This window comes from Propithecus coquereli, unplaced genomic scaffold (genome assembly GCF_000956105.1).
Source record: "Propithecus coquereli isolate 6110/MARCELLA unplaced genomic scaffold, Pcoq_1.0 Scaffold212, whole genome shotgun sequence".
NCBI classification, from domain to species: Eukaryota; Metazoa; Chordata; class Mammalia; order Primates; family Indriidae; genus Propithecus; species Propithecus coquereli.
Window position 1 is genome coordinate 608,268 of NW_012146301.1, and position 23,088 is coordinate 631,355.

The following is a 23,088-nucleotide window of genomic DNA, read 5'->3' on the forward strand; positions in this document are numbered from 1 at the left end:
ACCCCCATGCTGATCTAATGATGCTAAAATCACCCAAGTGTGGGTGGAAAAGAATTAATATAAAATAAGACTAATTGAAAAGGATCAGAAATTGGTTCTGCCTTGTCTCTTTTGAAGCATAAGTGGAATTATTTGTCTGCAGGATGAGTGGGGTGATTTCAGAGTCTCCTGCCAATGCTAACATTGTGACCCCATGAGAAGTTTGGGGGACGGCCGGGGAGAGGTACAAATAGGCGAATGGAAAGGAAGCCACGGGTCGGTATTTGCTTCCAGAGCCAGGCACCTTCTGGTCGGGTTGTCACTGCTCACGCTGTGCGTTTCCGACCCTTGCCTTTGCCGCAGGGAAGGCCGCTCGAACGCCCACGTCAGAGGAGATTACCAAAGAATCGGCGACGTCATGCTGAAGAACATTCAGGGCATGAAGGTGAGCTGCTTGGGCCTGGGGTGAGCAAGTTCACTGGGGCAAACAACGCCGGGGCTGCCCGGGCGTTAGCTGTGCTCCCCGATGTCACCGTCCACACCCAGCGCAAGGCAGCAGGGGCTGACCGATTGGTAAACTGTTCCTCCAGCCTTTCTGGATAATTTTATTTTGAAGCATAAAGGGAAATCCAATCACTTTGGGGAAAACACTTTTGGTAGTTTTTTGTTTCAGAAGCTCTGCATTGTACCCCAAACAGGTATTTTCTGGGAATAGATCATTCAGAAACTTTAAAAAGAACAAAAAGTGTAGACATAACATTATTTGGTTGACCGAACATTTTCGGTCCATTGCTTTGGCTTCTTCTAAGCATGACAAAAATACTGGATTCGGAGCTGTGTAGGAATTCCAGTAAATTCTACCACTTTAAATCAGCGTATAAGGCAAATATATTTTTAACCATCCAGCAATATCTACAATAATCTAAGAGTGAAAATATAACCAAAAAAGTCAATAAATATTAAACCAATACTCTGTCACAGTTTTGAAATCTGCCCTATGTCTTATAGCTGAAATTTTTTTCTTTTAGTTTTCATTTTAATTTATTAATAATTCCTTTAATATAGAAAATTTTAGTTCACTCAGGTTACCTTTTGAATACATCCATATTTGCATTTTAAAGCAATCTTCCCGTATCTCAACTGCCCAGAGCCTAATAACCGTAAAACCTAATCACTTCTCGGAGCCAGAGGCGGCAGGTGCCCCCATTCCAGTCCAGCCAGCCGTCCCTCCGTCTGTCTGTCCCTCCATGCAGCGGTAACTGAGCACCTTTACATGTGAGGCACTCATAGACTAAAAGTTACCGTTGGAGTTTGAATTAATTCCCATGAATCTGGCTAAGTGAGTTTAGAGCTGTTTTTCCCCTTAGAGGGATATATCTCACGAGGTAGAGACGTGGGAGGATGGCGGGTGTGGAGTGGCACAGAAAAGATAGGACCAGAGGCCACGCAAGAGATTTCCTGTCAGTCTCTTTCTCTTAACAAAGATGAAGATATTATTTACCTGAGTTATCGTTCGCCTTTTCACTGTGTTCAAAAAGCAACACTCTGCAATTTCACGCAGTAGCAGAGAGAGGCTGTGGAAGAGATCAGGATTGCAGAATGCTCTGCAAAAAGAAAAGCAAGAACTGTCCGAGATGTTCCACAACTGCCGTATTTTTAATGGCATAAACTAAGCTTAATGCACAAAACTCAGAGGGAACAACAACTGACGTCTTTTATTTTCTTTTGTTTTTTCGCCCCGGGTAGAGGGCTGTGGCCTCAAACTATGGGCTCAGGCAATCCTCCTGCCTCAGCCTCCCCAGTAGCTGGGACTACAGGCACGCACCACCACACCTGGATAATTATTTTTAGTAGAGACAGGGTCTCACTCTTGCTTAGGCTGGTCTCGAACTCCTGAGCTCAAGAGATCCTCCCACCTCAGCCTCGCAGGGTGCTAGGATTTTTAGGTGTGAGCTTGAACTGACATCTTTTCAACTTTCCATGGTAGTTTTAAAAATTAATATATTTTATTTTTTAGAGAAGTTTTAGGTTTAGAGAAAAATTGAGCAGAAAGAATCCCCACATCCTTGCCCCAACCCCCACTCGCACTTTCCCCTCTTATTAGCAGTTTGCATTGGTGTGATACGTTTGCTAAAATCGATGAACCAATATCGATATATTATGATTAACCAAAGCCCATAGCTGACATGGGCTCATTCTTGGCGGTTCATTCCGTGGGTGCTGACAAACGTGTAATGACGTGGATGCACCATGACAGCGTCACACCGAACAGTCTCGCTGCCCTAACACGTCTCTGTGTTCCACCTGCTCAGCCCCCCAAATCCCTGGCAACCCCTGATCTTTTCCTGTCTCCACAGTTTAGCCTTTTCCAGAATGTCATATAGTTAGAATCATATAGGATGTAGCCTTTTTATACTGGCTGCTTTCACTTTAGAAAAATGTCCTTTTCTCTCTCTTCTGTAGCACGATGTTGTTGCTATTGTCCCTTCCCGGTATTTTCCTCTCTTCTCACGCTCTGCGCTTTCTCTCCGCCCATCCTGGTTTCTCACCTTCTCTCACCCTGTTCCCTAATCTGAGATCATGAGCCCACCCAGGGGGAGGGCCCCCTTCTAGGAGGCCTGGACTCTGCCACGGGCCTTTGGGGACAGCAGCGGAGACCTGCCAGGCTCATTCCCGCCCCACAGGGACTGTCCCCAGCATGCTGCTATTTACCAGCTCTCCTTTGTCCCCTTCTCCGGCTTGCGTGCCAGCTCCCTTGTGCTGCTTTCCCGGGGAGAGCTGATGTTCCGCCCTCCTCTCCCTTAACCTAGCGAGGAAGACCTCCTAAAAATATACCTGATTTCTGCTCCTCACAGTCTCTCCGCAGTCTGGTGAGCTGGCATTTCTGCCTGCAGCCGGCTTCCTCGGCCTGCTGGCATCTCAGTATTGTGCCCGCGCCACGGGCATTTATAGCACGGAGCTCTGTGCAAGCAAAATAAAAATAGATGGAGCAGCTGAGAGCCACTGGCAGCCTTTTAGAGAAATTAGTTGGGTTGTTTTTTATTGTGGTGGTTGTTGGTTTTTAAGAATTTTTGTAAAGCGTGAAGGGGAATGACAGAAGGTTCTAGAATTGTGGAAGCCCAGGTTAGCACTGTTGTCCAAAATGCATAGGGTGATCTCTGGCTTACAGCGTCTTTCCTGACCCACCCCCAACCTGTCCACCTACCTGCATGTGTGGCTGCTGAGCGGGGCCTGCGCCAGAGCCTCCCGCCTGGTCGGCTGTTGCCACTCTGCACACAGGAGGGAGGTAACGTGACCCAGGGGGCTTGGCCGGGCCTTCAGCGCCCACCTGAGAGAGTGACCCAAATCATGATCTCCAGCCCACGGTGTGAACTTCCACCTGCACACATCCACCTGCATGCACAAAAGCCCTGAAAATCAGTGCAAAGGAGTTCCCAGCCTTTCATCTGACCTCCCTGGCCATCCGTGCGGGACCTTCACTGCTTCCTGAACCTTCTGTCCCCCCTCTCTTCTTCCAACACTCGTAGCACTTTGCTTCTCCTGGGTGTTAGTTTTCACTCAGTTTCTCTCTCTGGACAGCCAGGCCTGCTTTCTGATGAGTGCCCTGCCACCCTGAGACCTGCCCTCCCAACCTACTGTTCATTGTCATGGCCAGAGTCGTCGTTTGCACAACACAGAACTCACTCTGCCCAAAACCCTGCTGGTTTCTCTGTGCTTTGGAGAATTCAGGCCAAACTGTAAACCTGAGGAAGAAACGCCTTCCCACCCTGGTCCTCGGCAATCTTTTCTGGACCCCTTCGCCCCACCCCCGACCTTCTCTGCATTCCAGCGCCCGTGCACGCAGGTGTCCTCCCAAGACCCCCACCTTGGCTGGGGTGCAGGCATTGCTTCATTTGCTCATTAGTACATAGAGGCAAGACATTTATTGGGCACCTGCCATGTACTCTAGGCCCCAAGGATGCAGCGACATTACGATGCCCTCTCTCAAAATCACGTATGAGAGCATTGCACAGAGCTGCACACGTACACGCATACACGCAAGTGAGGGTGTGTTTAACTGGTACAACCAAATACCTCTGTGAGCTGTACCAGTGCCAGCTTCCTGGTATCGATATTATACTCTAGTCATGTGGAATGTGACCATTAGGAGAGGAGGATGAGGAGTGCACGGTCCTGCCCTATACATTTCTTTGCAACTTCCTATGAATCTCTACTTCAAAATGGAAAGTGAGAAAATAAACCCCGCAGGGGAGGCCATGCGATGTGGGCTAATCGGGACAGATGGAGCACTTTGTGCAGAAGCTCAGAGGAGCAGGGCTCAGGGCAGGCCCCGGAGCTCACCCTGAGGGAGGGCCCGTGGGCCCTGAGCAGGGGCATCGTGTGCAGAGGCACCAGGCACAAGAGCCTGGCACCGTTAAGTGCGAGGCGGTCAGTGGGTGGCCTGGGGTGAGGGTAGCAAGAGTTGACGCTGGAGAGGTGGGAGGGATCCCGTCCTGAGCACTGTTCAGTGGCATTTCAGAAAGTTCACTTTGGTGGCCCATCTCACAGTAAAGTGGAGGGACATGGTGTCGGAGGGTGCCAGGCTGAAACAGGGACAGTCACTGCAGGGAAGAGGAGACCAGGCTGATGTTTTTAGGAGGGGAAACTGATAGCACTTGGGGAAGGGTTCAAAGACAGACTCTGGAACGTTCCCCAGGTTCTTCTGTCCCGAGAAGCTGGCTGGTGGTGTCACTGATCCTGAAGTTAGAGAATAAGGCAGGGGCCCCAGCAGAGGCGGGAGCGGTGGGCTTGTGCTTGGACACATTTCGTTTCCAGCTCTTCACGGTGTGGGAGTGACGTTTCCGTCCACAGAAACTGGACCATAGTCTGGACGGGAAGTCCAGGTCGGGTGCTACCAGCACAGAGAGGGAGGGAGGGAGCCCATCCTGGGAGGTGGTCACCAAGTGAGCCTGGAAGACAGCCACTGCTGTCGCGGCCTGGGGCATCCCTGGCCCCTTCCCCTCTGTCTGGCAGTGTCCTTCCCTTGGATCCCTCCCCTCCTGCGTAGGGAGCCAAGTCTCCGGTGCCTGGTCTGTCTGCGCCCTGACCGTGGTGGAGCTGGCTGTGTCCAGCCTCGTCCCGCCCCTGGACCCGGCCAAGTAGGTGGCCCACGGTAGGCACTTAGTTACGTCCGAGCAGATGGGATGAGTGAGATAGAAATGTATTCTTAAAGCTAATGCTTATTGAATGGCCCTGGTCTATTTGTGATCTTACGATATTTAGAAGAAAACCACGGCCCCCTCCAAGGAGCCCTGTTCGTGTTTCCCCTCGGTTTTGCCAGTCTGTTTTCAAAGAACACGTGTCCCTCTGATGTCACAAACACAGCTCAGAGATTTATAGTCCACATGTATTTTAAAGTGCTCAATACCTTAACAGGTTTTTATTTCATCCTGAGAACTTAATGAAATAATAAAGCTATAGTGAAATATGAAAAACATGAAATTTAAGGAAATTAAACGTGATGAAATAACGAGAGTGGAGGTCCGCTTCGTTTCTGCAAGTCAGACGCACAGGTCGGCGGCAGGCCACCCCCCACACCTTCCTTCCCTGTCGCCCCCAGCACCTGGCGGCTCACCTGTGGCAGCACAGCGAGGCGCTGGAGGCGCTGGAGAACGGCATGAAGGGCTCCCGGCGGCTGGAGAGCCTGTGCAGGGACTTCGAGCTGCAGAAGGTGTGCTACCTGCCACTCAACACCTTCCTGCTCCGCCCGCTGCACCGGCTCATGCACTACAAGCAGGTCCTGGAGCGGCTGTGCAAGCACCACCCGCCCAGCCACGCCGACTTCAGGGACTGCCGAGGTGAGCGCCTGGTGCCCGGGGTCACCTGGCGTGCGTGTCTGGTCTGCGCTGGGTGACATGGGACGGAGCCCAGCCGGGGCAGGTCTCCTGGGGCAGGAGGGGGATGGGGCGTGACGTCTGCTGTTAGCATGTCCAGGTGTTCATGATCCTGATCTGGTGCTTTCTGTTACATCGTGATCTTCCCGTAAAGAAGGTGCAATGGTCACTATGACCCTTTTCTCCCTCCCCTTCACGCATTTTCTGCTTTGGTCCTGGGTGGTACAGTGCAGAGAACTCTGGAGAAGCTCCACTCCCAGTCAGCCCCCTTCTAGGAAGCTGTCCGCTGCCTGCATAGTTGAAACACATCGCTCCCGCCTCAGGTCGGCCACGGAAGGTGGCTCGTAACTCGTAACATCCCAGCGCTCGCTGCTGCTGGGTGTTTGTGACGTGCCAGTCGCCACGATAAGCACTTCTGTATTAACTCGTAATCTTCACCACTGGGGCATGGGGAGCTGCTTTTACATATCGGGACTACTGAGACCAGAGAGGGTATGGCCTGCCCAGAGTCACAGGCTGGGAAGAAAATGATCTGGAACCTAAATCTAGAACACAGGCTAGCGGCCATCCTACCCTGCTGTCTCATGGTGATGTTACCCACTTTCACCTGCTCAGCCCCTGGCCAGGTACTGTGTCAGCCATCCTACCAGTGCTCACACCTTTACTTCTTTAATAGCTCTATTAGATCAGTGGCATTATCCCATTTTACAGATAAGGAAACTGAGGCTCAGTGGGGCAAGGGACTTGTATCCGTTAGTAAAAGGTCAGAGCTGGCATTGCAGACCACGCTTTCCCCACTGTGCCACGCATCCTCTTTTTGAACCGCAGTCTTTCTGTCTCGTGTTATCCGTGGTCTGTTGGCGTCTGCACTGCCTGGCCAGCCCATAAGCCCCTCGAGGGCCAGGGCCGCACACAGGCCCTCCGTAGGTGGCTCTTGAGCAGATGGCACAGATCTGCACACCCACTAGCAGGTCAAGGCCCTGATCTCTGACCTGAAGTGTCAGAAACACCTCCCAACTCTTCAGCACGTGCGTCATCTTTTTTAAAATCCGTCTCCTTCTAACTCCCTTGCTTAAAAGCTGGGTGACACCCGACTGCCTGAGGGTAAAATCTAAATTCTTTATCATCAGGCCCATCTGGCCTCTCATGCACCAGCTACGCGGTGAGCACCTGTGCTAGGTGTGCGAGGGAGAAGGGAATGACGCGACCCACCGGCCAGTACCTGGGTAGGGACAGACACCGCGTTGGGGCCGTCACAGAGAAGGGCCAGCCGGGACACCAGACTCAGCCTTAGGCCAGGGGGCTGAGGGAAAGGATGTTTAACTTTAAGCTAAAATTTAAATAAGGTTTTTACCTGGGTGTGGAGAATAGTTAGGAACAGTGCATACACAGGTCCACAGGAGACACAGACTGTGGAACGTTCCAGAAAGTAGAAGTGGCTACAATGTGCAACACAAAGAGAGTGGCAAGATGAGGCTGGCATAGTGAGCAGGGACCAGATCCCACAGGGTCTTATAAACCCCACAAGGCCTTAACCTAAGAGAAAGGCAAAACAGGGAGTGTTTTAAGGAGAGAAATGGTGATACCAGGTTTGTTCTAGAAAAGTCCCTGTTAGTATCTAGAATATATAAAGGACTCCTACAAATTACTTTTTATGAAGACAACCCAATACATAGGAGACCTGGCAATTATGGAAGGGGAAGACAAATGCCTCACGACGTGGTTTGCTGTCGACCATCAGTCTTTCAAACCAACCGTGCTGCCTCTGGCCTCCACGCAGCCGTATATTCCATTCCTCCCACTGGGAGTCATTGGCACCACCTCTTTCGCCTTTCCTGAAAATCCTTCCCATCCTTTGAGCCTCAGCTTTTGCCAGACCCTTGAGGTCGAGCTGACCTCGTCCACCTTGTCCTATTGTACTGGCGTTGCCAGTCGGCCCTGCCTGGAGGAAATGACCCAAGGCCCCTCCCAGCTCTGAGGACTCCACAGATGTGTTACCCACAGGGGTGAGAAAATGTTTGGTTTTGCATGTGCTGTCCTTGGCAGACTTGCCCGGTTTGCATTCTACTATTTTTCTAAATAGTCCCCAGTGGAAATAGTCTATCCTTGATAATTAAATGGAAAGAAGTGTTTGTTGCTTAGCTTGAAACATGAGGTGGCATCACTGTAGAAGCATTGGGAATACAAGGTGTGTCTGAGCATAGATTTCCTGAACTAGGGGGATGTCGAGTGCCAAGAGCCATTCCCAGCATGCCCTGCCCACGAGCGCCAAGGGACCTGGGATCCATCTTTTTCCCCCAGAGCCTCCTCACTCCCACCCCACTGAGCACTGTGCCCAATAAATGTGTATTGGACCAAACTGGGTGGTAATGTCTGAAGACTGAGCAAACCCTGGGGTTTGTCACTGTGGTTGAAACCAAGCATTCTGTGACAAGCCAGGGAGAATTTAATTTGCATCCTCCAGGAAAAGCAAGAAAACCAAATGCTTCCCTTCCAAAGCTGAAATGCTGGGGAAGGGAGGTACTTAGTTCGAAGATTGAAGTTCTATCAGTATTTCTTGCTTTTCTTGATGCTCAGCTACTGTGCATTTGCATGCCACCCAAACTCGCATAAATTGGGCATTAGCTCCTTTCACATGTTGGATGACCACCAGTATAGGGGAGATGTGCTTATATTGAAAAATAGAGTTGAATTTTATAGTTATCCCTTGCAACCATCTTGGTAAACACAAGGAAGAAGTGGGGTACGCTGGGATGGTGGTTACCAAAAGTGTCACGGTATCAATTAGACCCTCTCTCAAAACGATGTTGACTTTGCCCCAGATTTTGCTGTGGCCTCTTTGGTTCACTGTGCCTTGTTATTTCTAGGTTAACAGGAGGGAAAAGAAAAACCTCTACCCTGGGACAAAATTCAAGGCACACTTACTCTCCTGTGTCTTGCCCCTCTGAGCCAATGAGTCCTAATTGCAGGACAGCTGCATGCGACATAGTCATGAAGGGGTGATTTACATTTTGAAGATGCTTTAGGGAAACTAAAGTAAAGCAAATACATACATAAAGTAAATCCCTCCATTTTTATTATAGAGAAATAGCACTGCTGTCCCTCCAGGAGGGCCTCTCCCTACAGCATTGGGCTGGAAGCTGCTGGGGAAGACCCTTGCCGGCCATTAATGCTGCAGCCTTTGCGTGTCTGTTCCCTTCCCAGCGGCGCTGGCAGAGATCACTGAAATGGTGGCACAGCTCCACGGTACGATGATCAAGATGGAGAATTTCCAGAAGCTGCACGAACTCAAGAAGGATTTGATTGGCATCGACAATCTGGTGATTCCAGGGAGGGTAAGCAGCAGTGGTGTCAGTGTTCATCCAAGGGGAAGACAGAAAGGAGACTTTTAAGGGGCTTAAATATGAACCTTTTGAACACGGACACTCCCCAGGTAAAACGTCTCCTCCTGCAATGGTTTCCTTCTACCTGGGAGGTAACTGGGAAAACACGAGTGTTGTTCAGAATCATTGTGTTAGGAGAAGATACGGTAATCCTCTGACCTCGTGTTCTGCATTTTCTACTTATGGTTTGATTTGCTTATTTACTTTCCCCCTACCATACTCCAGAGAGGATTTGATATAGCTTATTTCATTTTTTAAAATCTAGGTAAATGAAAATGGAAGATAAAAAAAAAAAAAGAATTGGGTAAAATAGTGATACAAAGCCAGAGAGAGTTAGTGCATGAAAGTATGCTAGAAATTCCTGTGCAAGTATGAAAAGTATTTTATTTATTTTTTTGAGACAGAGTCTTGCTCTGTCTCCTGGGCTAGAATGCAGTGACATCATCATAACTCACAGCAACCTCAAACTCTAGGGCTCAAGTGATCCTCCTGCCTCAGCCTCCCGGGTAGCTGGGACTACAGGCACATGCCACTATGTCTGGTTAATTTTTCTATTTTTTGCAGAGACAGGGTCTCATTGTGTTGCCCAAGCTGGTCTCAAACTCCTGGCCTCAAGCAATTCTCCCACCTTGGCCTCCCAAAGTGCTGGAATTACAGGTGTGAGCCATCTCACCCAGCCAAAAAGTGTTTTTTAAAGATGCAATGTTCTGTACATAATTTAATTTTAATTCAAAATTAAAATAACATTTTAGGCAGAAAACAATTCTGAGAGAGACGTGAGTTCACTTGGCTATTAACCTTCCCCTCTCCAGCCCTGCCTTACGACGCAGGACACTCCCAATGAGCAGGGCTTCCGGTACATACACCCTGGCCAGGCCAGTGCAGTACAGAACACATGTAAAAGGCCTACCTTTTCCACATTCCCTTCCTAGGAAGCAGCCATTGCCGAGGAATCAGATACTCAGTTGCTACATCTTATCGGATCTCTCTATGGTATCTTTACCCTGCTAGCCCCCCACTTTCAAGTCCCACACTACGCAGGTCCAGGGAACTGCAGCCACACTGACCTGCCACAGGCCAGCCTTAACCTGCAGGCAGGTGTCCCGCGTGCCCGGGCCTGGGGTCTGATCCCACAGGTAGCTGCCCGGGAAACGTTAAATCCATGTAACTCCGGGCACTTGAGGGAAGCTCCCTGTGGCGGGGGGGTATTTCCGTCAGGAGGCCTAACTATATAACTGACTGGAAACCAAGTTGTTAGAGGTTGTCAGAAGGTTACTGGGAAGGACTGGGTGGAAATTCAGGCTGGGATTTGCTTCAGCTGTGCTGGTGACAAGATCCTACCAGGCCTGGCACCTCCCAGCCTCACCTGCCCTTCACAAGGAACCCTTAAAAACGCCCTGTGGAACTGGTATAATTTTCTCCTCACTTTGAACATCATAAAATATTTAACATATTATGCTACATGGTAAACAGAGCATTTGTAAAGACTTTCTGATTTTGAGGAGATACTTTCCATGTGCAAGGACGAGAGAGAGTTCCTTAGACGCATCTGCCTCTGTTACTGGTTTTTAAGCAGCAGAGTCAAACCATGGGGCAGATTCCTCTAGCCGCAGGACTCATGTGGCTTCTCCGTCTTCCAGCGTCCCTTGTGCCACTTTTTATACAGCTGCTTCTTTGAGAAGCTGGTTGGGGTCCTTGTCATCTTCCTCACAGCGGGGAGCCCCATAGAGCCTGGGAGTCACGTGACAGTCCTCGTCCTCAGACCCCGGCAGGCTCTTCAACCTGAGCCTCAGTTTCCCCTAGTAGGTGGAGCTGCCAGCTTCCTGGGACGGGCGAGGCAATACCCAGAGACCTAAGCACAGCACCTGGGGTGCAAGCATGCAGTTCGTTGGAACTGAGCACTGTGACTGTACCGTGCGGGGACCGGGTGAGGGGAAGGCAGGTCTCGGCGATGCTCTGGCTTGTCTCCTGCAGGAGTTCATCCGCCTGGGCAGCCTCGGCAAGCTCTCCGGGAAGGGGCTCCAGCAGCGCATGTTCTTCCTGGTAAGTGGCGAGAGCTGCCAGTCCTGGCGAATCCACGTCACCCTGGGCGAGCAGGGTGCTCAGGCTGCCCGAGTGGGGGGACCTGGGGACAGGGAGCAGCCCGAGGTGCCGAGACCGGGCTTGCTGAGGGCGAGGCGTGGTAATGAAAGAGGCGAAAACCTACTGACAGCACATGCTGGTTTCATCTCTGCTGCACTTCTCCTGGTTCTAGTTCAACGACGTCTTGCTGTACACAAGCAGGGGGCTGACAGCCTCGAATCAGTTTAAAGTCCACGGGCAGCTCCCGCTCTATGGCATGACGGTGAGTGTGCCGGGAGGGCACAACGTGGGGCCTTTCCCCGGCAGCCTGCAGGGCAGACTTGGCAGGTGCCGGCTCCTGCGCCTGGGATGCACGTGCCTTCTAGAATCAAGGTTGACACGGGCCGTGTGGTGTGAACTTGCCCCTCACCCCCCTGTGCCTGGCCCCGGAGTCCTGACGGTCCTTACCACACCAGAATAACGGTGCCCACTGGCTGGAGCTGGCCCAGCCAGCTGCCTGTGCCCCCCGAGAGGCCGGGGCGGGCTCCCATTCTGTAGCCCCTGGGCAGCAGGTCTGGACACAGCACTGGCTTCTGCCGACGCTGTCCTGGGGCCGGAGAGAGGGAAGGTTGTGGGCCCCTCTTGCCTTTCTGATGGTTTTCTGAGTGGGAACCCAGCTCCCGACGTGGGCTCCTGGTTCCTCCGAGCCCCGAGCAGTGGCGCCACTGGTCACACCAGTTCAGGAAGGTTTGGAAACGCTTGGCTTACGACCCCGCCGTGACATTGCAAACTCTTGCCCCGCAGATCGAGGAGAGTGAAGACGAGTGGGGGGTGCCCCACTGCCTCACCCTGCGGGGCCAGCGGCAGTCCATCATCGTGGCCGCCAGGTAACTCGGCGAGCCGCCCTTTCCCGCCTGCCCTTTCACGTGCTGTGGTCAGAACGCTGACACCTTCTCTGTCTCCAGTTCTCGGTCTGAGATGGAGAAGTGGGTTGAGGACATCCAGATGGCCATTGATCTGGCGGAGAAGAGCAGCGGCCCCACCCCCGAGTTCCTGGCCAGCAGCCCCCCAGACAACAGTAAGTGCGGCCAGGGCAGCCGCGAGGGGTGGCGGAGGGCCTGGTTTACAGAGGGAGGGCGTCACTGCGTTTAAAACCACCTGTCGGGAGGACACATGTCCATGGTCTACATTTGTGTTTAAAGCTGAAAATCAGGGAGCTTCCTTTTTCTAAAAGTAAAATACTGAAAACAGTATTTGGGAGCAGGAAAGCCATCTTTTCCAGGCCAGCATTGGCATTTATCACATACTGTCCCTGGAGAGGTCATGAGGTCATCTGTGTAGAGCAAGGGCTGCGGCCCAAGCTCCCGGGTGTGGAAGGGGGTCCCTAGCCGGGGGCAGTGGGATGCCCCCCACCAGTGGGTGCCATGAGTGTGACCACTGTGAGCCCTCCAACCTTCCAGAGCCTTCCTCAGCACCTCAGAGAGGGTATCAGATGGCTCTTTTTCCTGGGAGGAAAGATCAGAAGTGCTGCCTTTTGCCCATGCCCTGCAGAGTCCCCTGATGAAGCCACAGCAGCCGACCAGGAGTCAGAGGACGACCTGAGTGCCTCGCGCACCTCACTGGAGCGCCAGACCCCTCACCGCGGCAACACCATGGTGCACGTGTGCTGGCACCGCAACACCAGCGTCTCCATGGTGGACTTCAGCGTCGCCGTGGAGGTGCCGGCAGGGAGCGCCGCGTGGATAGCTCTTGTCCCCGCCTTGTGCTGGCTTCTGTGCCTGCCCGTTACAGCCCCACCCAGCAGGAAGGGACCAAAGCCCCGGGTTCCCCTCTGAGCGCACACGGCTGTCCCCGCAGGCAGAGCTGAGTGGGTGTTGTCCTTCCATAGATGCAGATGCATCTCTTGGTTTTCATTAGTGCTGGCTGCGGCCTGTGGGTTTTCTCTTGTTCGCTCCTCTTTCCTTTCCTCCCATGGAGTTAGCCTAGAAAGTAGCCCCCCATGCACAGCCGCCAGACAGCTCTGAACGTCATGTCCTGGAGCCGTCCCGTGGGACTGGGGTGCGTGGGGAAGGAGTAGAGATGGCAAGTGGGTGCCAGTCAGGGCCCGTGTTACAGGTCACGGAAGAACCCGAGGAGAAGGGCGCGCAGGATGGGGCCTCTCCAGGCGGCTCTGGGTTGTCCCTGTTCAGGGCTGGAAGGCGGTGGGCCCTCTCTCCTCCCATTATGCGGGGCACGGCCAACATTCCTTTAAAAAGAGACATATTAATAAGTGAAACACATAACAAGTTTATTTAATCGTAGTTCTCCATGACACAGGAGCCTTCAGAATGAAGTCCCCTCCTGACATGTAGATTCCAGGAGGAGTGGACGCGGGTAGAAGTGTGTTTGAACAAGGATATGAGCTGATGTTGCTAGACTGAGGCGAGGAACCCCGCAGGGCTTGTCCGTCCAGATTCTTCTCGGCCTCTCCTTCGTAGCATTTCCTCCTCCTAGGCCGGGGGGCAGCACCCCTCTGGAATGAGGTCTTACGACCTACTGTCAGACAAGGCAGGCCAGAGAGTTTCTTTATGGCCAGCTCAAAGGCAGAAAGGCAGGGGAAGGTTAGAGTCGTATTCTAGGATTTATGGCTGGCTCTGCGGAGGGGCATTCTCCTTGCTATGGCCAGCGTCAGGGAGAAGGGGTGCAAGACAGGAGGGCAGAGGAAGGCCAGAGATTTTGCTTCTGAGGCCTTCATTTTGGAGTGTCATTCTCTGGGCCCCATCACCTGGAATTGGCTTGGATGACGGGTCTCTCCCAGATCTGGACTGTGAAAACTTCCAGACCTTTCCTGATCTTTCCAAATAATTCTTCAGGGTTATAGCTGTTGTTCGGACCATTTGAAGCCCAGAAAGCTCTACAACAAGGAAGTTGTCTTGATCTCCCGTTGGCAGCAGAACCTGCCCTGAGCCAGTGTGAGGCCACTTCAACAGTCTAGATCTGAACGCCACCAACATGCTCCCAGAACAGCAGGCGAGCCCCGCTCCCCAGGGCCCCCACCCGTCTTTCTCCCGTGTGACTCGCACAGGCAGAAATGAGGAAGGGGGATATTTGGGGACAGCATAAAGATGCGCTGGCCTCAATGAAAGCTGTGGGCAGGCTCTGGGGCTCCCATTCAACGTGGGTTCTGATGTTAGGGAGGCCTCAGCCATGGCGCTAGAGCCAGCGGAGGGTCTGAGACGTGACGAGCGTGATCTTTTCCGCTTAGAGCTGCAGGGCGGTTGTCCAACCGACTGAACTCAGCCCAGGCCAGGAGGACACAAGGAACAGAGGGGTGGAGACTGTATTTATCCCCCATGGCAGCCAAACACAGAGCCACAAATTGGCTATAGCAACAGAAATTTATTCTCCAACAGCCAGGTGTCAGCAGGGTTGGTTCCTTCTGGAGGCTCTGACCATCCTTGCCACCCCCCGGCTTATGGACACAGCACATCCCCCCAGTCTATGCCTCGGTGGTCACAGGGTGTTCTCCCTTGTCTGTGCTCAAATGTCCCCTAGTAAGGACATTGGTCACGTTGGGTTTAGGTCTGAAAGACTGTATTATTTCCATTCATAGACGCTGAAGGTTTGGACTGGGGGGGGGGGGGGCGGCACAAGTCAGCCCACAGCAGGGACTGTGGTTGTGGGGAGGGAGGAGCAGAGAGGGGAGACCCCTGGCCTGGCCTTGAGGAAAGCGGGCATTGGCTGCTTCTGGGTCAAACAAAGGCAGCAAATGGAGACAGGCCCAAGGGTCCTCCCTGTGGACAAGGACTCAGCCTCTTCAGGCAGGGACACTGCAGAGAGGCCACTGGGACAGACCAGTGGGTGCACTTGCTGTCTGGAGGACAAAGGCAGAATTTAGAGGTTCCAGTGGGTCTGGAATGTGGTTGATCAGTCACATGTGTGAAGCACACTGTGGGGCTGGCTTTGGTGTCAGAGTTAATTGCATCTGAGAAAAATCATTTGGACTCTCTCTGAAGGAGTTTTCGATTGAGTATAAAAACGCTAAGGAAAGGAAATGTGCTCCTGTCCTCACCCCATGGCATGTGACCCTGCGTTGCTGCACAGCATTGCATCCAGACACCTGCTCAGCCTGGAAACCCGCCACCCCCCACAGCTCACGTCCATCTCCCCCCGCAGACCCTGAGCAATAGGAAGGCAGAGACGGTTCAACTTGCATCATCTCAGCTCCTAGATAGGGTCCTTACCTACAGGGGTACCCAAAGGGATAGGACAAAATAGCCTCAGAGGTATATATATATGTGGTAAAATACCTGTAAGATAAAATTCACCAATTTAACCCCTTTTAAGTGAACACTTCAGCAGCATTAATTTCCTTTACCGGGTTGGACAGGCCTCCCACCCTCCATTTCTCACCTTTTTGAGTCTCCCTTGGTGATGTCACTTTGACAAAGGGATCGAGTGGACCACCAGTTTGTCGGAAGCATGGACAGAGATGCGCTGTCACAAGAACGCTCTAGGGTCGGTCCCCAGGTCCCCAGCACACTCTGCCATGCCGCAGGCCTTGGCAACCGCAGAGTCAGCGGAGGACACCCAGAGAAGGGCGGGCTGCAGCTTCTCCCGGGCCCACTAGAGGGCAGGCGGGAGCTGCTTGCTTACTGTCCCAGGGCAAAGTCCCAGAACCTGGGTGCCTGAAAACAACAGAAATTGATTCTCTCTGTCCTGGAGGCCATTTGTCCAAAATCAAGGCATGGGCAGGGCGGCACTCCCTCTGAAACCAGTCAAGGAGGCTCTTTCTCCTTCAATGCCTGGTGTTCTTTGGCGTGTGGACACATCACTCCTGCCTCTGTTGTCAAGGCAGCCTCCCCGTTTTTCTTCTCAAAGGGCACCACTCCCGGTGGATTTAGGGCCCACCCCACTGTGACCTCATCTTTACTAATTTTATCTACTGTGACCCTGTTGCCAAATAAGGTACATTCTGAGGCTAGGACTTCAGTGTATCTGTTGCGGGGACACAGCGCAACCTCTACCCAGTGACAAGAAGTAAGCAACTCGGGTTCGTACAATCGGCCAAGGATTTCTCCACATTAGGGAACAGCAGGGGCCACATTCTCAAGTCGTGGATGTGTGTCACTTGCAGGAAGCCTATTCTTAGGACCACACCCAGCCTCAGACCCTGGACCCAGTGCAGGGGAGCCCAGCTGACCTGGCCCTGCCCCCGTCCGTGCTTCTTACAGCCTACTTGTCTTTCAGAATCAGTTGTCCGGGAACCTACTGAGGAAATTCAAAAACAGCAACGGGTGGCAGAAGCTGTGGGTGGTGTTCACAAACTTCTGCCTGTTCTTCTACAAGTCACACCAGGTGAGTGCCCCACACAAGGCAGGCGGGCTGGGGCTCCACGCAGCGTCTCGCTTCTCTCGGGGGCACTGCTGAGCCACCCGGCCCAGCGTGGAGAAGCCAAGTGCCCCATGGGGAAGGCCATGGCCAGCAGGGGCCCTCAACGCCACGCGAAGGCTGATGTCGGCCATTTGCTGAATGTCACTGACAGCTTGTGTCCTGGCGGGGACTCACTAGCTGGACCACCTGCCCCGGTGCACTCCCTTCCAGGCCCAATGCTGAGGGTGGAGCTGCCTGGGCTCCCAGAGTCCCTGCTCGGGGAGGGGTGGCCAGGCCTGCCGCCTACAGCCACTCGGTTCCCTGTTCCAGGACAATCATCCCCTCGCCAGCCTGCCTCTGCTCGGGTATTCACTCACCATCCCTTCGGAGTCCGAGAACATCCACAAAGACTACGTGTTCAAGCTGCACTTCAAGTCCCACGTGTACTACTTCAGGGCGGAAAGTGAATACACGTTTGAAAGGTAAGGTCCCCTTTCCTCTTCCAGATGTCAGTGTGTGAGGGGCCTGGCCCCCCGCCTCCCCCAACTGCTCAGAGTGGCAGTGAGAGGATTTAGAGCTGTGCCAGTGTGCGACTCTGTTCTCGTAGCGGCAAGTAGCATCAGGGTTTCCCTGGGGGTGACGATGGTCCTTACCCTGGACAGTGTCACCTGATGCTCAGACATCTCTAACTTGTGTGCCGTACACAAAAGCACAGCTTTAGCGTGTGCGCAGAACCGGAGAGGGCCTGCAGTGCTCTGCTGGCCGGAACCACCGAGACCCAGAGGAAGCATTTCAAGGGCAAAAACCTCAGGTTTTTCAGTACCTACCAAGTCGTAACACTCCTGATTGGGCTATATGGCCAGAAGGCTGTTTCAGGTCAAAGGACCACACAAGGAAGGGAAAAAAAATCTTAGTTCTTGTTAGAGCTACCTTATTGGTAAAACTACCACATGCTGTAGTGAGAACCAAGGGGCAGGGTCTTCACTAAGCCAAGGAATGAAAGTGAGGAGCCAAGCTGTTGGCTTCTGAAAGTCATATTTCAAGTGGAAAGTCTGGGTGGGCCTCCCCTGGCAGACCACAGACCAGTCCCCCACTTAGGTTAGTGTCCTATCAAACAGCATGGCTGGGGGAAGTTTCTCCCTGATACTGAACTCCACAAGGATTTACAAATTGATGGGCCAATTATGAATGGTGCACAATCCCTAGTAAATTCCATACAAAGAGCAGAGTGGTTTAAAACTCCCCTGACATCCGAAAACAGCCATTCCTAAGCAACACTGCTTGAATAATGAGCCTAGAGGACGGTAATTCTCAAATTTGACGCTGGACTGGAAAACTGGGAGTGAGAGCCTGAGTGGGATCTTCTTATCGCAGATTTGCAGTGCTAAGATCCTAAAAGGCCTGGAGGAAACTTCCAAATGTGAGCATTCCCCACAAGGGCAAGAAGCTGGCCATGCCGCCGTGTCCTCAGCACTACCTACCTGTGGGACCAGCTAATCCAGGGAGTGGGGAGACCGTCCTGCATACTGCAGGATGTTCACGGCATCCCTGGCCTCTACCCAGCAGATGCCGGTAGCATCTCCTCTTTTGCGACTACCAAAAATGTCTCTAGACTTTACCAAATGTCCCTCAGGCCAACATGGCTTCTAGTTGAGAACCACTGCTATACAGCAAATACACATGTAATAAAAGGGAGCTCTTGCTGAGCAGGGTGGGACACACACCATGTTCTCAGCAGTGTCCCAATGAAAAGGAGGAGGTGGTCTCTCAAACAGCCCCAAGTGCTCAAAATGGAGTAGATGGTGTCACCTGCGCAAGCACATGTGTCTCGGGTACTTCCAGCTCCCTACAAAACCACAGTGCTCAGGCCAACGGTTCTCAAATGGTGTTCCTCAGGAACAACTGGAAGAACCCTCTGCTCAGGTGCTAGGAGTTCATTCCCAAACCCGCCTGCTGGCATGGCAGGTTACAAACCAGGTGGTATCACAGCATGCTGTGTGTTGTAGGTGGTGATGGCCAAGATGTCATGAAGCTGTCCAAACAAGAAAAACAGGTTTATAAAACATGGCCCAAGGCAGTTATTTCACTTCTGTTTCAGGTGGATGGAAGTGATCCGAAGTGCCACCAGCTCAGCCTCACAGGCCCACGTTTTGAGCCACAAAGAATCCCACGTGTATTGATGGCCAGACGCGTTTGGTCGGTTCTGCAGTGGCCGCTTTCCTGGAAGACATTTACTTTCTTCTGTATTAATGAAGCCTAGTGAAATTAACACCTGTCTGAAAAACAACCTGGTTTTACTGCAGCTCTCGTCTGTCTCCACAGAAGCGTTTTTCAACCTTGTCCTCTCAGCTGTTAATTTCTCATCTGAACGGAACAGTGATCCCAGCTCCAGGCCCGGGTGGCGTTTCGTCTGTCATTCTCTCGGGGGGCTGTTGTTTAGCTTGTGACAGTATTAAAACATTGTCATTAAAAGAGTGCCAAATGACATTTCTTCCTCCACATTGCATCTTGAAAGGACAGACACGTCCGTTCAACCATAAGACAGGGCAAGTGCTCTTCTTTTTCTTAAAGAAACTTTTATTATTTTCATCTACAGGCTGCTGCATTTAAAAAAAAATGGATTTTTCAATGTTTGCGATATACGTGGCACAGTCTTAAGTAAATGAGAGCATTTCCAGATTTTGGTTTTTTTTTTTTTTTCAATCATCTTTCTACTTTTATAATAATAGGCAGTTAGTGGGACTCACGTCTTTGATTAATAAGCAATTTGCAGCACACTACGTTCCCCTTAGGGGTGGCACGCTCCAGTGAAAACACTTGCTATCGACCTCCTCCTTGGCACAAGTTGACCAAATCATTTAAGCGATTACTATTCACAAACTGTCGCGGGGTTGTCTTCTATTACGAGAAGCAGAATGCAGTGCAATATCCGGACTGTCACTGTACTGTGAGTGGTGTGTACAATGGGAAGATACTAAGCTGTGGTGTTTTGCTGTCCATGTCACAAGCATGAAAACCTGTATGTCATTAATCAGGGCCATTTGTGGTATGTTTCTGTGACGAGCGTTTTGTGAGCGTCGTGGCTGCAGAGGCACGATGAAGTGATGGTACGTAGTCCCCTGGTACTCCCATATCCTCCTGCAACTGTGGTTGAAACTGCACATCCTCTAGTAGTATATATCGTGCCTGTCCTCAAAAGCAACATTGACCTTTTCTTACTCATTCCCCCCGGGCATGGGGTCACGACAGTATGACATTGAACCTCCCTGACAGTCAGACTACACAGGGAACATGGTTTCCAACCACTTGGGCCCGCGACTTGGAAGGCATTGGCCTGTTCTCTCTGGTGACGGGTGGCTGCTATTCCCTTAGCGTTCGTAGGCCCTTCCTAATGCAAGTGCGGAACAATCCGGAGGCTGCGGCCAACTCAACACCGTTCTCTTCCGTGCCCTGAAGCAGCGCTGGGAAGGGCTACTTACCCAGGACACAGGAAGCCACCGGCTCAGCTGAGCTGGGACTGGTGTGCGTGGAAATGGGGACTGACCAACGGACAAGTAGCTCGACACGTGTTAATCCTTTGCCTTACAACATGTACCAGACGGGTTGAAGTACTAACAAAAGGGAATAAAAATACCTCACGCCACAACCCAGCATATTGAAGTTCTAAGGCAAAACCACCAACCTTGTCTCTCGTCTTTATTTTCAGCCTGTGTGTGTGGCAGGGCGGGGAGGACAGGGACTCGCTCACTGAGACAGACAATACAGGGGAAGAGAACACTCTACCAGAGGGGCCAGTGGCAGCTCTGACAGACGAGGAGTAAGTCCCTGGGCCACGGGAGTGGGGCAGAGGTACGGGGAGGGCCCACCCTGCCGGTCCTGTGTGGATGGCAGCCCAGATGGCAAAGCAGCACCAGAAGATGGTCCTTCCAGTAGTCCCCTGTCACTAAATTCCAGGTGACAGGCATGAAGTGGCCTCCTACCTCCGTATTTCTGAATGATTCCAATCCGTGCCCAGCACCTCTGTGTCCTCCGTGACCTCAGAGGAAAATGAAGTCAACAGTGTGGGCAACTTAGTCCACTCCCAAGCTGCCGGGACACATGCAGTTGCAGGCCCACCTGCTACACCTAAGACACAAAATTACAGAAGTAACTGTTTCCTGTGAGCTTTACTGACCCGTGCATGATACAGTACCTATGCTTAAGAATACACCCTGGAGGGCTCTGCCTTTGTTGCCTTGTTTCTTAAGGAAGGAAATAGAAAGATGGCTATAAACAGACCACATATTTTACCAAAGGAAAGGTACAAAATACAACATAAAGAACCAAACTAGACCTGTCACAAGAGCAACTTGAGAATAAAACTGTTGGATTTGGAAGGCAGGTGGCACTTCCAAAAGAGCCCAGCTGTTAGGTAGCCATGTCATCTCAAACCACACTGGTGGGCCACCTCCCTGGGCACAGTCAGCTGGGACACAGACGCTAGCCAGTCACTCGCGGCCAGGCTGGTTCACAAAGGCAGTGGCTGTGTTCCACTCACAGCTGTGTAGAACACTTCCCCACACGAGCACATGCGCACAAGCTGCAGTCTTAGGCAGATGAGCCACCAACAGCCCAGGTAGGCACTGAGAAGCTTCCAAGTAATCGTGAATCTGTCTATCATGCTGAGCTCACAGGTCTGGCTACAGACTGACAACAGTCTATGTTGTCTGAAGCAGGTTCCAGTTGTAGCTCTGGTACCTGGTCTCTCTTTTAATGAAGGACTGGCAGTAGACACACACATGCCAGCTTCCTTGGTTATACCAGATGCCCTCAGGAATATCTCGGCTGGTAAAGTAACAACTCAGAAGAGATTGTACAGGAAGGTGATCTGCTTTTAAACTCCAAACCACATCTCCACCAGGAAGCTAAATGGACAGAAAATGTTTCCAATAAACTCTGAAAGACTCACTTGTTGCTTTACTGGGAGATGGAGTTGTGTAGTACCATAGCCTAGTGACTGCAGAGAACCTACTAACCACTCACATCAATACCCCTAATTAGAATCCAGTCTAGCAGCATAAACACGGTTACTGCATTGGAGACTGGCTTCAGCACTAGCAGTTGTGATGTCGTTGTCCACTTGTAAATCTGAAGAACTCTGCGAATCAGGAAAGCTGCCATCTACCTTGGCTCTCTTAAAACCACATAAGCTGCACACTCACTGTGGGGAAAACGGATTCATTTCTTTGAATGGTTCTTTCTCCTGCAATGGATGGAACTAACCTATGGTTTAGGCCTCATGCCTCATATAGGGAAACAAATAGTTCCCCGTACAGAACACTTCCCAGAAACACAAAATGAAATAATTCTTCTAATTTTTTTTTGAGAGACAGGGTCTTGATCTATTGCCCAGGCTGGAGTACAATAACACGGTCATAGCCCACTGTACTCTCGAACCCCTGTGATCCTTCCATTCAGGCTTCCAAGTAGCTAGGACTACAACAGGCACGGGCCATCACACCTAATTTTTCTACTTTTTGTAGAAGTGGGGTCTTTCTATGTTACCTAGGCTGGTCTCGAACTCCAGCCTCAAGTGATCCTCCCCCCTTGGCCTCTCAAAGTGATAGGATCACAGGCATGAGCCACTGCACGCCACCTATATTCTTGGATTTTATTCATCAAAGTAACATTCTTGCTGCAGAATAACAAATACAATAAAAATTAGTAATTCCATTCTATTTCCCCTAACCAAAATGTATGTATCCCTTATACAAATACAGTTCAACCCAAATCCATTTCTAATAAAATATTACGATTTAACTTTAGAGTTTAAAAGCTACATTCCGTTATCCGGGAGCAGTGGGGGGAGGCTGAGGCGGGAAGATTGCTTCAGCCTAAGAATTTTGAGTACAACCCAGGCAACATAGCCAATACCCCACCTTTAACACACAAACAAACAAAAGCTGGACTTCATTAAACTGGAGCCGCTCAAACGTCTGGCTCAGGTCTCTGTCCTCTTTCCTATACCTTCCAGGCCACTAGACCAGGAGATAGCTGAGCTTACAAGCCAAGCTTACCCAGTAAAACTTTTAGTCTTCGAGAATTGGTATTCCAACAAGAGATGACAATAATTAGCATCAACAAACACGAAGGAATGCCACACATACCTAAATCAACAGTCAAGAGTTGCCACAAGAACTCTTTCCCATCCCAGAAATTCAGAGACTATTTCCCCTTTGCCAGGCAAGGCCCTGCAGCAAGCAAAGAAAAACAGACACCCTGGCTGACGGCGCTAGCCAATATAGGCTCCTTTAAGAGAACTGAAACAACCCTTCAAGTCCCCAGCAAGTGGTAGAGCAATTTTACAAATTAGCGATGTTCAACCCCATCTCAGGGACCAATTTTACAGGCTGCACAGAGAGCTGCCCTGGACACTCAGCATTCTGACATCTGGGCGCTTC

The 23,088-nt window shown here is 51.5% G+C and overlaps 1 protein-coding gene across 2 annotated transcripts in view; it reads left to right on the plus strand.

The window, feature by feature from the left end:
- Nucleotides 1-18,954, plus strand: part of FARP1 (FERM, RhoGEF (ARHGEF) and pleckstrin domain protein 1 (chondrocyte-derived)) — a 282,892-nt gene extending 263,938 nt beyond the window's left edge. For both annotated transcript variants that reach the window (XM_012644448.1, XM_012644449.1), the window contains exons 17-27: nt 343-424; nt 5,579-5,816; nt 9,057-9,187; nt 11,210-11,278; nt 11,490-11,579; nt 12,101-12,183; nt 12,262-12,374; nt 12,848-13,014; nt 16,526-16,633; nt 16,979-17,130; nt 18,747-18,954. In XM_012644448.1, coding sequence (XP_012499902.1) covers nt 343-424; nt 5,579-5,816; nt 9,057-9,187; nt 11,210-11,278; nt 11,490-11,579; nt 12,101-12,183; nt 12,262-12,374; nt 12,848-13,014; nt 16,526-16,633; nt 16,979-17,130; nt 18,747-18,828 — 1,315 coding nt within the window. In that variant the 3' untranslated portion in view covers nt 18,829-18,954. The remainder of the gene's footprint in view (nt 1-342; nt 425-5,578; nt 5,817-9,056; nt 9,188-11,209; nt 11,279-11,489; nt 11,580-12,100; nt 12,184-12,261; nt 12,375-12,847; nt 13,015-16,525; nt 16,634-16,978; nt 17,131-18,746) is intronic.
- Nucleotides 18,955-23,088: the final 4,134 nt, after the last annotated feature.